Source organism: Odocoileus virginianus, chromosome 8 (genome assembly GCF_023699985.2).
Source record: "Odocoileus virginianus isolate 20LAN1187 ecotype Illinois chromosome 8, Ovbor_1.2, whole genome shotgun sequence".
Classification (NCBI taxonomy): Eukaryota; Metazoa; Chordata; class Mammalia; order Artiodactyla; family Cervidae; genus Odocoileus; species Odocoileus virginianus.
In genome coordinates this window covers 76971006-76987232 of record NC_069681.1, presented here as the reverse complement: position 1 = coordinate 76987232, position 16227 = coordinate 76971006, and the positions used below count along the sequence as shown (strand labels likewise).

Below are 16227 nucleotides of genomic sequence, written 5' to 3'. Positions count from 1 at the left end.
ATAAGGAAATAAGTAAAAACACAAATTATTATCTTCAATATTTTGTTTCTTGAGTAAAGTTGCCTAAGGCTATTTATTAAATAGAACTGTATGCCTGTTTATGTCACACTGCAAAAATAAAAAAGAAATAACGTCTTACATGTATTCCTTGTTAGTTTTGGAAGATACATTTCCTTCAGATTCCCTTGGGGTATTTATCACATGATAGGGTGGATATGATGGATATGAAATCTTTACTATTTCTCACTTCTAACATGTGCAGTCTTTGGATCTCTGCTTATCAACCTGAGGATGCTAAAGCCGAGAGAATATTTACCTGGGGCATGAGACACAATCTTAAAAACGTGTCATGAGTAGATAGGTAGCAAATGACCAAATACTTACTTGATCTGGCAAAAAAGTCATCCTTAGGAGACAAACGCTGGAGAGATGGGTCTGCTTTTGTGGCTCCTTGAAGCTACAGAAACCAGTAGATGAACCTACAGAATTGGGGTGCAAGATGGGGTTGGGGGGAGGCGATACTGCTACTTACACTAAAGCTCTGGTATGCCTAATTTAAGCGATTTCAGCAACTATGATGGGCATTGTTGTTCAGTCGCTAAGTCATGTCTGACTCTTTGCGACTCCATGGACTGCAACACACCAGGCTCCCGACCCTTTCCTATCTCTCAGGGTTTCCTTAGATTCATGTCCATTGAGTTGGTGATACTCTCTAGTCACCTCATCCTCTGCCACCCCCTTTTCCTCCTGCCTTCAATCTTTCTCAGCATCAGGGTCTTTTCCTAATGGGCATGGGCTAGTTTAATCAGATATAAAGCAAGAATAAAACAAGGTGATATAATAAAGCCAGGCTATGTCTAGCACAAATAAAGCTGATGGTTTTCTCATGGTTTCTGATGGTTTTCTGTTTATATAGCAGTACAGAATAAGATTGTTAATCACTAAGCTATTAGAATTTAATTTTATACTATTTGTTGGCATGCTGCTGACCAATATGCATCAATAACTTCCATTTTTCTGACATATGCTGCTCGTTTCCCTGGTGCATCTGCCCTTGTGCTTCTTTTCATGCCCAAAACTCAATAGCAAGAGTGCAGACACTCACAAACCGTTCCTAGAGCCTTACTTCCTGGCCCATGCCTGATGCCTTTCAAGAATGGGAAATTGGGAGATACACATTTGTGCTAAGATTGAAATATCCAAAGCTCAGGGTCTATTCCTTATTTATGCTTCTGATGTTGGAAAATGTATTAGGAAATAAATCATATGGTGTTCAAGGACTGGAAAGGACATTTAATAAAATAGGCACACGAGGAAGCGACTAATCATAGTGAGGAGACAAGAGGAGGAAAATTTGAAACTGTAAGAAAAAAGGGCAGCTTAGTCGATGGGTAGGGAAATTATTTCTAGAATAAATGTGGGGAAAAAAAAGAAATGTGGGGAAAAAAAAGAATAAATGTGGAAAGATTTCACTGATGTAAGAAATATCTCACATGATCAAAATAAAGGAACTCACATGACGGTTTTAGTCAATATTAGATAATAACAGTTGTGATGCATCAATTCTGGGATTCCTTTCATCCTGGATGCTACTAGATAAACATGCAGTAGGAGGTGGTCTGGGGTTCTCACCTGCTTACATTTTATCTCGTTAAGGGAACGCCGAAGGAAGTGAAAAATAAATTAACTGCTTCATGATTTGGAAAAGGGGGGAAGAAAAAAAATGTAAGAAGTGTCTTACTGACACTTCTTAATGTAAGAAGTGTCATAACTGAGGTTATGTGTTTGTTTCTGAGTTATATTATCTACCAGAGGAAAAAAAATGGTTAATAGTCAATAAGCCCAAGCCTTTGCTGGTCTTCCCTGGTGGCTCAGCAGAAAAGAATTTGCCGGCCAGTACAGAAGACACAGGAGACACAAATTCGATCCCTGGGTTGGGAAGATCCCCTGGAGAAGGAAATGGCAACCCACTCCAGTATTCCTGCCAGGAAAATCTCATGGACAGAGGAGCCTCGCAGGCTACAGTCCATAGTGTCGGATATGACTGAAGCTACTGAGCACATGAATGTGGTCTTTGTTGAACTTAAAATAATACATAGACAATTGCAAAATAGAATTTTATTTATCTGATTCTTTTTTCCACATATAATCTTTCAGTATAAAAACACGTCCAGGCCTTCACAAGTGCTTTTCATTTTCCAAAAAAAAGAACAAACTTGCTAGCTTTTTTGTTAAAAACAATGGGAATTTATCTGAGTCCAGTATTCTTAAATCCCCCTTAACACTTATCTGTGTGTTCTATGAAGGCAGAACTTGCCAGCAATAGGGATGATGCTCTAGAGAAATTATATTTTAAAACATACGGAAATGTAGTTTTTGGCAGTTGTAATGCCCAATTTTCCTCTGTGGTGTGGGCAACCTTAGGAAAAATATTTTGAGAGCACAACTCTTCTGACATCACATACAAGCCAAAAAGGTGAACGGTACCGGGTGAATAGTCAGCACGCCCCTCTGTGGTCATATATTAGACTTCGAGCCTTGTGCAAAGTTCCACTTTCAAAGCTGCCGCTCCACTGGCCTCCTTAGGGAGGACTTGAGGTGAGTGGACATCTCAGAAGTCCTTTTGCTATCACTTCAGCAGGATGCTGATGGTTTCATTTGACATTGAAAAAGCAAGGAAAGCGATTTAGGCTTAATGCGATTATGGCCACGCTAGAATTAGATGTCATGAATGTTTTTATTTAATGGACAGCACAACTCAAGTTAAGAGCAGATCATGCAGGACCAACAGGTGGGCATCCACTGGTAGGTTGGCCGTGCTGCCGAGATGGAGATCCACTGCCCATCAGCCTGCTATTTATGGGTCCGTTAGTGCATCTCAGGCATGTTGGGGTGAGGAGACCCTCAGGTACAGTCCTCAGTTGATAAACACCACGGCTGCCATCGGCATGCCTGACATCCTCCTACTATGCTCCCAGTGCAGTCAAGGTTCGCTCTCAGTAAAGATGAAAAGCGTTGCAGGCGTCATCTTCCAAACGCTGTGCTTTTTCAGGTGTCCGTTTGAAGTCCAGTGCTCCAAAACCATGACTAGGAAATTGGTTTCACTATATTGTCCTCGAGGTTTATTTTGTTCAAAGCCCCAGGTTTAAGTGCAGAGGAGTCATCTGCCCACACGATGGAAGTAGACACACTTTTTTTTTTAGTTTTGAAAATAGATTTTCTCCGATGTTTGTGCAACAGCTGTTTCAACTTGTCCTTGAAAAAGCTGGTTGTGAGAGTGTAGAGGATTGGGTTCAAGGCACTGTTTACTGGAAGGAAAAAAATGACGACCCAGGAGGTGATTGTGCCTGGAGAAGGAAACGAAACGTGAAAGAAAGGTGAGGATTTAATACACACGAAACACATTACATGCTATGGTTAATGCTGTTTTTGAGAGGGCTACCCATTCCATCTAAGTCTTCTCTCACTTTCTGGAAAATCTCTTTGCCAGAAGAGCATAGGAGCTACAGATTCAAAGTCCTACATGAGCTTTTCTGAGTTTCAGTAACTACTCTGTAGTTTGTCGTGAATCAATATGGGGGGAAATATTATGTGAAAAAACTTTATAAACTACAAATTGATATGTACTTTTCTAGTTTTTGTTGCCTTTCCTTATATAAAAATAGGAAAATGAGCAATTAATTGGACAGTGTCCAGGAATCTTCTGGTTTAGAGTCAGATCTGACCTTGGTCTAATTTCAGTCCTGAAGATCTCCATGCCTTACACTATTATATCCGGAATGGAGTCAGAAGATCTGAGGAGCAAAAAAGAATATATCTCCAAACTCAGTGAATTCCTTCAGTGTGAAGCCTTTCAAAGGCTAATAGAATATAAGGGAAATGTCTCACAAAAAGGGAGGAGATATTTTGGATGAAAGTTTTCTGAATTCAGTTGTCCCTTGATATCCATGGTGGGACAGATACCAAAATCAGCAGATTCTTAAGTCCCTTATAAAATATGGCATAGCATTTGCATATAACTTACGTACATCCTCCCATATCCTTTAAATCATCTCTATATTACTTATAATACCTAGTACAATGTACTTGCATGTAAAGAGTTATAAATACAATGTAAATACTATGGAAATATTTGCTAGCACAAGGCAAATTCAAGTTTTGTTCTTTGGAAATTTCTGGAAAATTTCCCCCCAATACTTTCAGCATGCGGTTGGTTGAATCCATGGATTTACGATGGGCCGACTACATTATTTACTTGGTTAGGATGAAATGTGTTTTCCTCCTCAAATATAGCCTGATCCTCGGCTTGCACACTTCTTAGCTCTGAGACTGTGGGAAAATCAACTAAGCTCCCTAGACCTCAACTGCCTTATCTGTGAAAGGGGCTGATGATAACTTACATGACTGATGTCCGGGAGCTGGGCCGGCTCTGCGGACGTCCCTTTTCAGCACTAAGCCCTGTTGTTCTCCAGACCCACCACACTCTGCCGCCTCCTCCCCTATCTTCAAAGTCAGAGAACTGTCATCTCGGGGGACGAGCTAGTCGGTCAGACCAGCATCCTTCCTTCCCCTCTCCCACTCCTTTGTGACTGCAACCCCTTGCTTCCCCATCCCACAGTTTTCTTATCCTTCACACACTGCTGCTTGCTCTTCTCTTAGTCCCGCTCTTGCCTATATCCTTTCTGTTCTTCTTCTGGTTTGCTTTCCATCTCTTCTCTGGCTGTCTGCCCCTTCCTCCTTCCCTTTGACCTCTCCCTTCTCCTTTTTCTATGTTTGCCTCTCCTCTTTTCATCCCGTCTTCTCTTTCTTTTCCTTATTTCTTTTTAACTGGAAAGAATATGAAAGAAAAACATTTGTATTTAGCATATCTTAGATTGATTCAATGAAGTTTTATATTAGTATATATTACTTGTCCTTAATTTTTTAAAAATTAGATACAAACAGTATGTGATGGAAGAAAAACAGTTGGTTTTTTTGTCTATTGAGTCCTTAAAGGAGGCTATGATCAGGAATGAGATGTCCTGTTAGTCTCAGGGTCACTCAGTAATGTAAGGTTAGCATCATCTCAGGACTGAGATGGGAGGGCTGAAGCCAGCTTACCTTTGTGGCTGAGCCCAGGTACTATCGGCCACCTGCTGTAGTGGAGAAGACCCCACAGTTCTTGGAGGGTGGGGACGGGGTGGGTTTAGGTCCATGAGTGTAGCAGTTTGTACAACACCATGGGAAGTTGGGCAAGGAAGGAGAGGCTTAGTCAAGTGTGGTAAAGACTTCTCTCCTAGTTCCACTGCGGTGCTCAAGACAAACCTCAAACTGCTGAATTATAAAACGTAGAGAAAGACTAGTGTGTGGCCCATTAATGTTTCATGGTAATTTCTTCCTGATCTGGTTCCCTATCATGGTCTGAAATGTCTGAGACTTTCTCCAAGAATGACGATTACGCCCCCTGTTATCAGGCTTCCCTGCTGGCTCAGTGGTAAAGGATCTGCCTGCAAAGCAGGAGATACAGGCTCCATCCCTGGGTTGGGAAGCTCCCCTGGAGAAGGAAAAGGCAACCCACTCCGGTATTCTTGTCTGGGAAATCCCATGGAGAGAGGAACCTGACGGGCTACTTACCCTACCATAGGGTCCCAAAAGACTCAGATACGACTTAGCGACTAACCAACTACCACAACCCCTACTATCAGAAAACCTTGTCGTGAGACTAAGCTGATAGGTTAAAGGGATGTGGTGGGTGTTGTGTGGCATTTGTGAGTCATTTGACAAGGCAGAGGGACATAAATAGTTGCAGGAGTTTGTTACTCAAAGAGTCTGCCTGCAATGCAGGAGACCTGGATTTGATTCCTGGGTTGGGAAGATCCCCTGGGGAAGGAAATGGCAACTCCCTCCAGTATTCTTGCCTGGAGAATCCCATGGATGGAAGAGCCTGGGATGCTATAGTCTATGGGGTTGCAAGAGTTGGACACGACAGCGATTAAGCACAGACACACACCTTTGTTCCTTGGCCATCCACAGGGCCCGGTGTGAAGACCACATGGCCAGGGCCGTGAAACAGACTAATGGTTCTTAACCAGGGGGTGCACCTCAGAACTGCAGGGGGATCTTTTCTAAAATACCCATGTCTAGGCCTTGGTCCCTGTTGACTGAATTCAGAGGCCCAGGCTGGAACCTGGGCATAAATATTTCGTTCTGTTTTATGTACCCTTGGTGAAGCACCAATCTCTAGCTCAAGTGGAAGTGAGACACTGAGATTTAGTTTTTCTCTCTCTCCTGTGTTTTTATTATTCTAATCAGGGTTACACCATTACCCAATTCGTATCTTCAAATGCTGATTATAAAACACCGAGGAGGGCTTTCCTGGTGGCTCAGTGCTAAAGAATCCGTCTGCCAGTGTGGGAGACATGGGTTCGATTTCTGATCTGGAAAGATCCCACATGTTGCAGAGCAGCTAGGTCCGTGCACCAAAACTATTGAGCCTGTGCTCTGGAGCCCACGAACTGCTTCTACTGAGCCCACATGCCCTGGAGCCCGTGCTCTGCAACAAGAGAAGCCACTGCAATGAGAAGCCCGCACACCACAACTCGAGAGTAACCTCCAATCGCCGCAGCTAGAGAAAAGCCCACACAGCAAGGAAGGCCCAGAACAGTCAAAAATAAATAAAATTATATATATATATACATATATATTTATTTTATTTATATAATATATATGTAATATATAATATATTTTATTTATATATGTATGTATAAACACTGAGGAAATCATAACTCAAGCTGTAGGTATTTGTGGAGAATTTACTACACGTGAGACCCTGTATTCTGGCCTCCTCAAACAGAGGATGAAAGAAGACACAACGTGCTTGGGAATCACAGAAGGGACTGACCTGGTATTTCCACCCGGGAGAGGGAAAGAATTTTAATTACAAACACAGGAATCCAGCAGATGGCGTCAGAGAACACTATAAAAAAGAAACGGTTTGCAACAGCCACCTCTCTTCCCATGTGACTCCTCACTTCTGAAGTCTGCAGGGCAGTTTTTTGAATGGAACAGAACATGACAGTATAGGAAAACACAATGATGAGGAAAGCCAGCAAATTCACACCTGTTGGGAAAAGCACACCTCTTAACATCTCCGGTGTATAAATCAACAGTAGAAATATTGTATTACTTAAATGTTTGGTATGGTGCCTTTCCCAAGAACCATTCTTTGTATTAGCTGAGTGGTAATCAGCTAAAACCCTGAACCCACGGCTATAAACTGGAATAAAAGCATTGGGTTCGCCAGATCAAAAAGATAGTTCAAATACATAAACACATTACCAAGAATTATAGACTTTGAAATTCAGATCTAGGTATATCATGAGGTAATCTGTAGCTTTTTAAAGCAGGAAAAAGGCTATTTAATTTTTTTACCTCTCTGCAAACTCAAACCTTAGTGGATTACTGTAATCACATGTACATATCAAAAAATCAATATGCCCTATTCCTTTATCTTATAAACATGATTAAGATAACCTTGGGATATCAAGAAGATAATAGCATCAGAAACATTATTTCTCATGTTTATTGGTCTTAAATAAAAATAATACCTAGGACAAAAAAAATGCATCTTTATTTTCCTTCAGATTGCCCATAGTAATCTAAACTGAAATTCATAACTCTTTAGACTATTTTAGAAAAAGGAAGAGTAAGAGAAAAACTAAAAATTCACCTATATGTAAGAGAAAAACTAAAAATTCAACTATATGAATTACTGCTTTAGAGTCACTTATCCCATAATAGTGACGTTTTGGTCACTTTGCTATATTCTTGCTACCATAAAAATCCTGAGTGCTCATCTTATTCCTTATAGTGAATGTAAAATATCCATATAATTTCAAAGTTTTTTAAAATGTCCACTTAACTAGATTGTATGTAAGACTAGTAAAGTCTAGGGAAAAATAATATAAATTCTTGGTGTTTCATTGTTTTTATCCAAAACATTTTACATGGAATCTCGTTACAAAGCCATACAATTGGATTTCACAAAATTGGTTGATCTTAGGTCTACTGTCAGAAAGTTAAGAATAAAAAAAAATGACTGTTAAAGATGTTTCTCTGGTACAAATCCTGAAAACAGACCTATAGGAAGGTTCAGAAGTGTATGTTCTGGAAACACCATAGGAATGTGAGAAGTTAACAACAGTGGAATCTGGGTGAGGCATGTCTGAAATACAGGAAACTGTACTGTCTTTGCAACTTTTCTCTAAATCTATTCTAAAATTTAAAAATTATTTAAAAACTATATATTCTTATTTTTAAGCAAAAATATGGGCCCTTAAGACTCCATGTCTCACAAATAAGCTGTGTAAATGCAGATGATGTTTATGTGTGTGTGTGTGTGTGTGTGCATGTGCTAAACCCTGTCAACCACCCCCACACCTCCACCACAAGATCCAGCCACACAAACTTCTTTTGCCCTTTATCTGGGCCTGTTCCCTGGCTGTGAGTCTCTAACTCCTGGAACACAGTGTCTGCCTTCACTTGGCCAATGTATCCTCACGCTTTGGGCCTCAGTTTGGGCTGATTTTTCCTGGGACGCCTTCCGCGGTCCTCAGATCTTGGGATCCTAGGACATTCTGCACTCCTCCTCCCTGACTTCTGTCAGCCGGTGACAAGAGGACGTGTTTACTTGTCTTCATTCTCCTTGCTGGCTGCAGGTCTGTGGGGACCAACCTATTTGATCTCCAGTACCCAAAATAGTGCCTGGCCTATAGTAGGTGCTCAATAAACCCTTTTAGAATCAATGAATATGAGGTGTGTGTGTGTGTGTGTGTGTGTGTATGCATGTGTTGAGGAAGTTTTCCAGGAAGTGCACCTATACTGGGAATGGCTTACAATACTGTAGACATGATACAGCCATGAGAAAATGACGACCAAATAGGGTTCTATGTGAGGAGTATTATTAAAATGGTGCAAATAAAGTGTTTTCTTTTTCAAAGGGAGAAGGAATAGGACTAGAATAGCTGGGAATGGTGCTTAGGGCCATTTTGTGATGGGCTTTTAAGTGGCTAATTTAAACTTGACCCTGGTTGTAGGGCGATCCTGAAGGTCTCCAAGCAGAGGATACTCAGTCCTTTGGATACTCAGGTGGTGAACAGATAAACTGGAGAGCAAAGACCCCAGAGGCCAAAACACCAGTGAGGACTACTGTAATAATTCAGGGTGAAGGTCATAAGGCTTTAAAGAAAGGTGACAGCAGTAGGTACAGACTGAAAGAAAGAGAAGTCAGAGGCATATTTTGAAGAAAAAAAGTTTGATAAAAAAGAAAGGATGACAGAGCTTATTGCCTCCTTAGATGAGGGGACCAGATGCGAAGGGGGAACTGAATTGATGATACAGCCCTGGTTAAAGAGAGAACACAGAGATGGCCTTAGTGTTAAGCAAGAGAGATACCTATTAGACAATATAAATCTTTAGGGGCTAAACTTCTCATTCACTTGTAATAGAGAAGGTTGGGTTTTCTTTTCTAATGAATTAGGGAGGATTAAGGAAATGGAAAAGCACCCTTCCGTTGCTGACTCTAGAGCTGCATTTATGAAAGGCAATAAACCTTTCTGGCATTTCCACTCAAATAATCTCCTGCTAGTGAATTTGAAGAATTTTGTTATTATTATTTATTTAGCTCATATCTAGACTGTGAAAAAATGAGTTCAAATAACTTGGAAGGGTCACAGGACATGGCAGAGAACTGGAATTCCTCCAGATCATTGTCACTGTGTATGAACATAAAATCAAAGGGTCTCACAGATAATAAAAAAGATGATTTGGAGATCCTGACAGTATGTTTTTATTTTTCATACCAAATCTCTTAATAAAAAATTTAATAAAAACACTTATAAATATGCAGCAAGAACTTTTCTTTAAAAAAAGGAGACAGTCTTAACTATATTTGCTTACTTTCTGAAACAGACAAATATGGCTTTACTGAAATTTGTGGTATTTCTATCAAAATGATGTTTGTCCAGGAAATGAGAAATAAGTTACCTAGGAAAATTCCAAGAGAATACCCTTTGCTTCCAATATCTTCTGTTTGGTCATAATAAAGTGGGAAACATACTCCATTTTTTCCATAAAAGTTTCCAAAATAATCCTCCTTCCACAACGGAGTCACAGCTATTAAGAACCCCACAATCCAGATGCAGATGAGGATGGCCAGGGTCTGCCATTTTCCAGGACGAATGTTACTGAAGGGAAAGACAACGGCCAGGAACTTCTCCAAGGTCAAATACGTGAGCAAGAGGACAGAGACCTCAGTGGACAGCATGGCCAGGAAGCCCAGGAGGCGGCACTGCAAGCTCTCCATCCACAGCAGCGCGTACTTCTGATACTGCCCACGGTACTTTAGATCACAAAGGCCGATGAAGAACAAATACACACCCATCAGGCAGTCTGCACCTGTTGAAGAATCATAGAGTATGTGTCATCAAGAAACATCCCTGTCTTCATTTTCTGATTAGATCTGCTTCCTCTATACTGTACTAAATGAACTAACAAAACCGTAAAATAGTACTTAGGAGTCAACAGACTTCAAAAGGTGTACTATTTCTAGAGTACTACACCGCATCTTTATAATTTTGAAAAAGTGGTGATAGGGAGATAATTAGGGTTGTGGGGAGCCTGGGCTTCCCGGGTGGCACTAGTGGTAAAGAACCCGCCTGCCAATGCAGGAGACGTAAGAGACACAAGGTTCAATCCCTGGGTCGGGAAGATTCCCTGGAGGAGGGTATGACAATCTATTCCAGTATTCTTGCATTGAGAATCCTATGGATAGAGGAGGCTGGTGGGCTACAGTCCATAGGGTCACATAGAGAATCTAGGTTTTAAACAGTAAAAAATATAACTTACATATTTAATAAAGGGAGTAATTTTCTGGGCTTGAGTAACATGGATGTTACTGCAATTAAAGGTTAAACAAAGCATAGTTTTGTAACCTACAACCTGTCCTTCTATAATCCATCCCTTGACTCATTGACTCCCTGTTACTTATTTTCCAAGACATAAATCACTGCAGACTCATGCAATCCAGAACAGAGTAACCAAAGAGAACAACAGGACTTTCATACTTTAAAAAAATTTCCCAGAATATGTAATTCATATTAAATGCCATTTGCTGAAGGCTGATATAATCTAGAGCACAGCGCACTGAAGACACCCTTAATCCATTTACATGGAAAATATACTTACAGCAAAGGATTTTGATGGACGTAGCGTGAGTCGTGTTTTCAGCTTTAATGAAAGATCTCATGCCAATGACAAAAAGGTTTCCAAAGCAGGTTATGAAAGCTATAACCCAGACAAATACTCTGAGGATATTGTTAGCCAAGAGGTCCTCAAATGAAGAAATGCCGTCAGTCAAGGGCATACATATTCGGACATGGGGAGCATAGGAGCAGTATCGAAAGTTTTTGAAATAACTAAAGTCAAAGGGAAAAAAGAGTCACTTGACAGCAATGACAGAGACGACAGGCGCAGTCCTATTTGGGGCTGCAGCTGTGGTAGGTGTGCGGCTTCACTAGGCTTGGTTATTTTTGTTTAGTAGTGATTATGGAAGGATAGAGTTCTTCATTCAGTATTACTTTACTCTAGGCAGTCTTCCTCCTTTAAAGGTGAAGAACCTAAAGAACACGGGGATCTGTGGCAAGGACGTGAGAATGGCAAGTCTCCAGGGCTCTAATTTTCCCTGTCACCTTGGGTGGTTCTCTGGGGTGTTATAAGAAGTTGATGGTCATTGTGAAACTGATCTTTAACAAACTTTCAGGGGCTTGGGTTTGGGATGTTAAGAGTCTCACTAAAAACATTCCTGTCTTGTACTTACTTTTAAGTCAATTCCCTTAAACTAGCCTTCTTTTCCTGGTAGGGGCAGGAAGGGAGGGTCCATGAGACTAGGAAAATTCAGTCTCATGGCAGCGAGTAGGAGAAGCAGCTACACAGATTCCTGGTCAGGGCCTGGAAGGACTTAAACCATTTCGAGAGGAAAAAACAGGCTTGTCTGTCATTGGTGTATTTATGATCTAAGTGTGTGCAATCTTCAAGGGTTTAAACTGGGGAGGTCATTTGGATTTAAGGTCATTCTCCAAACCTGTTATGTTTAGGATTTTCTCCCATAAAACTCGTTCTATTTTTGTATTCATTTATCATCTCTTTCAATTCCTTTCTCATCTAATCTTTTTTTTTTTCAATCTGTCCATTCAATTTTGCTAAACTAGCCAGTTAAAGAAAGCTTTACTTTGCCTGGCTTCCAGGCCTCCAGTGACTGGACCCCTGGCTACCCTGATCATTTCACCGCTTCCCGATATGCTCACTCCACCCAGACACGTGGGCTTTCTTCTAATCCTCAAACAAGCCGGTTCACCTTCTTCTCAGTGTGCTGCTTTTGCTTTTCCCTCTGCCTGCAAGACCCTCCCCCCAGAATTGCCTCCCTCCATTCGGGGCTGCTTGACTGTCACATCTCTGACTTCTGGGTGAACCATCTACATTCCCTTCCTTCATCCCTTGAACTCGCTATGCTTTCCTTCCCAGCATTTTTTCATCATTTATTTGTTTCCTAGTTTACTTTCTGGCTCCCGAAGCTCCATGGAAGCTCCATGGGGCAGGTTCTTCTCTCTCTCTCGCTGATCCCTGTGTTCCCCCTGGCCTGAGGGAGGCACTAGAAACACACACTTGTTAGACAAGCAGATGGATGGTTTCGTGCTGGTTGTGTCAGGTACCCCCGTCCTCAAATAGCTTAGAGTGGTCCAGCCTCTCTGCCTGCTGTGACCAGGGCAGGAGGGCAGGTGGAGGTATTTCAATAAACGATGGACAAGGAAGATGAAAGGAGAATCACTAGGTCACTTAGTAGGGAAGGAACCACGTTCACACACTTTCTGTTAATCATTGGGTCCTTCTTGACCTCAGCCCGAGGTCCACATTTAAAGCAGCTGCTTCTCCATCAAGTTCTACAAAGTTTGAATTTCTCTGTTCTAAGAAGACCTCACATTCTGCCCGCAACAAGGAAACACTAGCCTCATTAAATATTTATCTACTGGAACCACAGAAGGAGAAGTTATGAAAACCATTTGGATGTACATCAAATATTTGTCCTTGGGTAATCAGTCCTGCTGCACAGACATAAACAAAATATTCTCCCCAAAGTGCACCTTCACACTAACCATTTCAGCCACTTGCTGCACCCAACTTGATATCTTACATCGAATCCTCCCTATTGTTGTGGATGACAATGGTTAATTTTTGAAATTAGAACATATAGGTTACACAGTTGATAAAGAAATGATCATGTCATATATACATATATTAACACAACTTACACAGTGCACTTTAGCCAAATATATTAACGTGACTTATCAAAAACTACTATAAAGATGAATTACCTCCATTTTGTAGTGCACTCAGTAACAGAAACAACACCTGGAATTTATATAGCATCTTTCTTCCTAAGGGCTCAAATCTTAGAGTGGCCGACTGCTCACTCATGTGAGGTGAATTAATGTTTCCAGGTCTCTTGAGTACCATTAGCCATTGACTTCATCTTGTGTAATATGTGGCATTCTGGTACCCTGATCTCTTATTGGGCCTCAATTGGATAAACAGCGTGTTTCCAGAGAGAAGTGTCATTCATGTCGGCACATCATAATATTGAACTCTATTTGAACAGGGACCAAAGGTGACAAAATTAAAAAGTTCTCAATAAAAAAGACTTTTTCTTGCATAAAAACACATTGCAGTGATACATTAGACAGTTTACGCTAGAGCATCTGTAACATTTCACCATATTTTCTTCTCTGTTCTTTCATACATACATACATGTAGGAAAGATTCTTCATGGGTTGAAACATCCGTGTGTTTATATTCGGAATCTCTATCCTTTCCAGGTCTCTGGAAAATAGGCACAATAGGTTTCATGATTTTAGGGTTTAACTTTTTAATCATTGTTTTCTTTGTCGATCTTAAAAACCATGCTTCAAAATCTTGTTGTCAATTCAAATTAGGATGAAAATTTTACAATAAACCATCTTAGAAAACTGCCATTTCTATTTATGCCTCCCATAACTTGGAGTTGATTTTGTCACTTTCACGTGCAGAACTACCTTCTAATAAAACACTTTCATTCATTTTTTTGATGTAAAAATGGCAGCTGTGATTTGTATGATTGTGAAATTGGCTCTGTAGCTTGATCTCATAAACCAAACAATATGAGTTACAGGGTTTCAGATAAGGGCTGATATTTTGAACGTGAGAATATTACCAAAGTGAGTTTTGCCAGAACTCAGATTTAAATAGAGTCATTTCTTCCTGGCCTGTGTATCCTCAGGGTGGAAACCATGGGAGCGGTAAGAGGAACTCTGATTCAGGGTGATTGCTTTCTCAGGCCACAGTGGGAAGTGTAATTCCTTTCACTCCTCGAGCCCCATAAAACGTCCTCAGGGGGCTCCAGTGGTAACCCCCAACACTCCTCACTTAAGCTTCTTTAAATGTGGATTCTTTGAAGACTCTTTAGGATGACATGATTTAGAGGAGTCTTCATGTTTTCAGGAAATGTAGGTAGAAAGAGGATAATCTAGGAAGACAGAAACCTATTGCTTTTAAGGCTTATTTTGAAAATGCATGATTCTCAGTTTCTTTTGGGCAAATCAGAATAAGGATTTCTTGACAAGGTTCTAAGTTGTCCATTGCCCACTGAGTCTTTTATAGAGGACTTTGATGGTCAGAAATGAGATTTAGGGAACAATTATTACTACTGAATAGGGCCCCTCCTACAGAAAACTCTGGAGTCCTTTTAAAAGAATTTTTCTGAAACATCCCACCCTCTCCTTCTCCCAGAGTCCACAAGTCTGTTCCATACATCTGAGTCTCTTTTTCTGTTTTGCATATAGGGTTATCGTTATGTATATTATCTAGGGTGAAACGGATAACCAGCTCAGGTTGGGTACATGAGACAAGTGCTCGGGCCTGGTGCACTGGGAAGACCCAGAGGGACTGGGTGGAGAGGGAGGTGGGAGGGGGGACTGGGATGGGGAATACATGTAAATACAGGGCTAATTCATATCAATGTATAACAAAAACTACTGTAATGATGTAAAGTAATTAGCCTCCAACTAATAAAAATTTAAAAAAAAAAAAAAAGAATTTTTCTCTCTTTTCTTTCTTTTGATCTCTAGGTTTCTTTTGGACTTATCATAGTTTCACCATTACATGGATTATGTGATTATTTGGTGAATGGCCTGTAGTTTTCAAAACAGCAGAGGCTACTGTATACTGAGTGCCCAAGACAGTGCTATGATTAAGTTGGCCAATAAATGTTTGTAAAATAAATGTGCAAATGAATCTTTAGAGAATAGGAAATGAAGTAATAAAGAAAGAAAAGAAAAGAAGAAAGAGACATATGGAGTAAATAGTTACTGCTTTGAATTACCTTTCAGAAAGGTAGGATGTGTAATGGTATTTTGGCTTTTAGAATTCAGTATGTGGTGAGTGAAGGGGAGATCATTTGGTCCACATCCTCACATCTGTTCTTATACTTAAGAACAATGTCTTATATATATATATGTGTGTGTGTGTGTGTGTGTGTGTGTACACACACACACATATATATATATTATATTATCATCATCATGTTAGTCGCTCGGTTGTGTCTGACTCTTTGTGACCTCATGGACTATAGCCCGCCAGGCTCCTGTCTGTGGAATTCTCTAGGCAAGAATATTGGAGTGGGTAGTCATTCCCTTCTCCAGGGAATGTTCCTGACCCAGGGATCGAACTCAGGTCCATTGCAGGAGGGTTCTTTAGTGTCTGAGCCACCAGGGGAGCATACACACACACACACACATATATACATATAAGCATATGCTTCATATATATATATATATATATATATACACACACACACATATATATGTTTAATATTCTAGCTTCTTGAGAGCAGGAACCAAGACTTTTTCATCACTGGATGTTCACTAATACCTATTGAGAGAGAATCTAAATCTTGTATTAATTTCCATAGAAAACTATTTAGCAAGAATAAAAAGTGGTATTAAGGATTGGTTTTTGGAATTAAATGAAGAAAAGCTTTTGGCTGAGATCAGGTAAGGTAGTACATGCTTTGTGAGGGACAAAAATAGCTTTGATCAATAATGGCTGTTTATGGGAAAGGAATTGATGAGGTTCTAAGAATAACTGGCAGGGTTCTTGGCA

At 40.4% G+C, this 16227-nt stretch overlaps 1 protein-coding gene across 1 annotated transcript in view; it reads right to left on the bottom strand.

Annotated features, from left to right (window-relative positions):
• Positions 1-2164: 2164 nt before the first annotated feature.
• RXFP2 (relaxin family peptide receptor 2) overlaps positions 2165-16227 on the bottom strand; it is a 96904-nt gene continuing 82841 nt past the window's right edge. Inside the window, exons 15-19 of the mRNA XM_070471128.1 lie at positions 13840-13911; positions 11224-11453; positions 10024-10434; positions 6881-7099; positions 2165-3347 (exon numbers count right to left, since the gene is read on the bottom strand). Of these exons, the coding sequence (XP_070327229.1) occupies positions 3088-3347; positions 6881-7099; positions 10024-10434; positions 11224-11453; positions 13840-13911 (1192 nt within the window). The 3' untranslated portion in view covers positions 2165-3087. The remainder of the gene's footprint in view (positions 3348-6880; positions 7100-10023; positions 10435-11223; positions 11454-13839; positions 13912-16227) is intronic.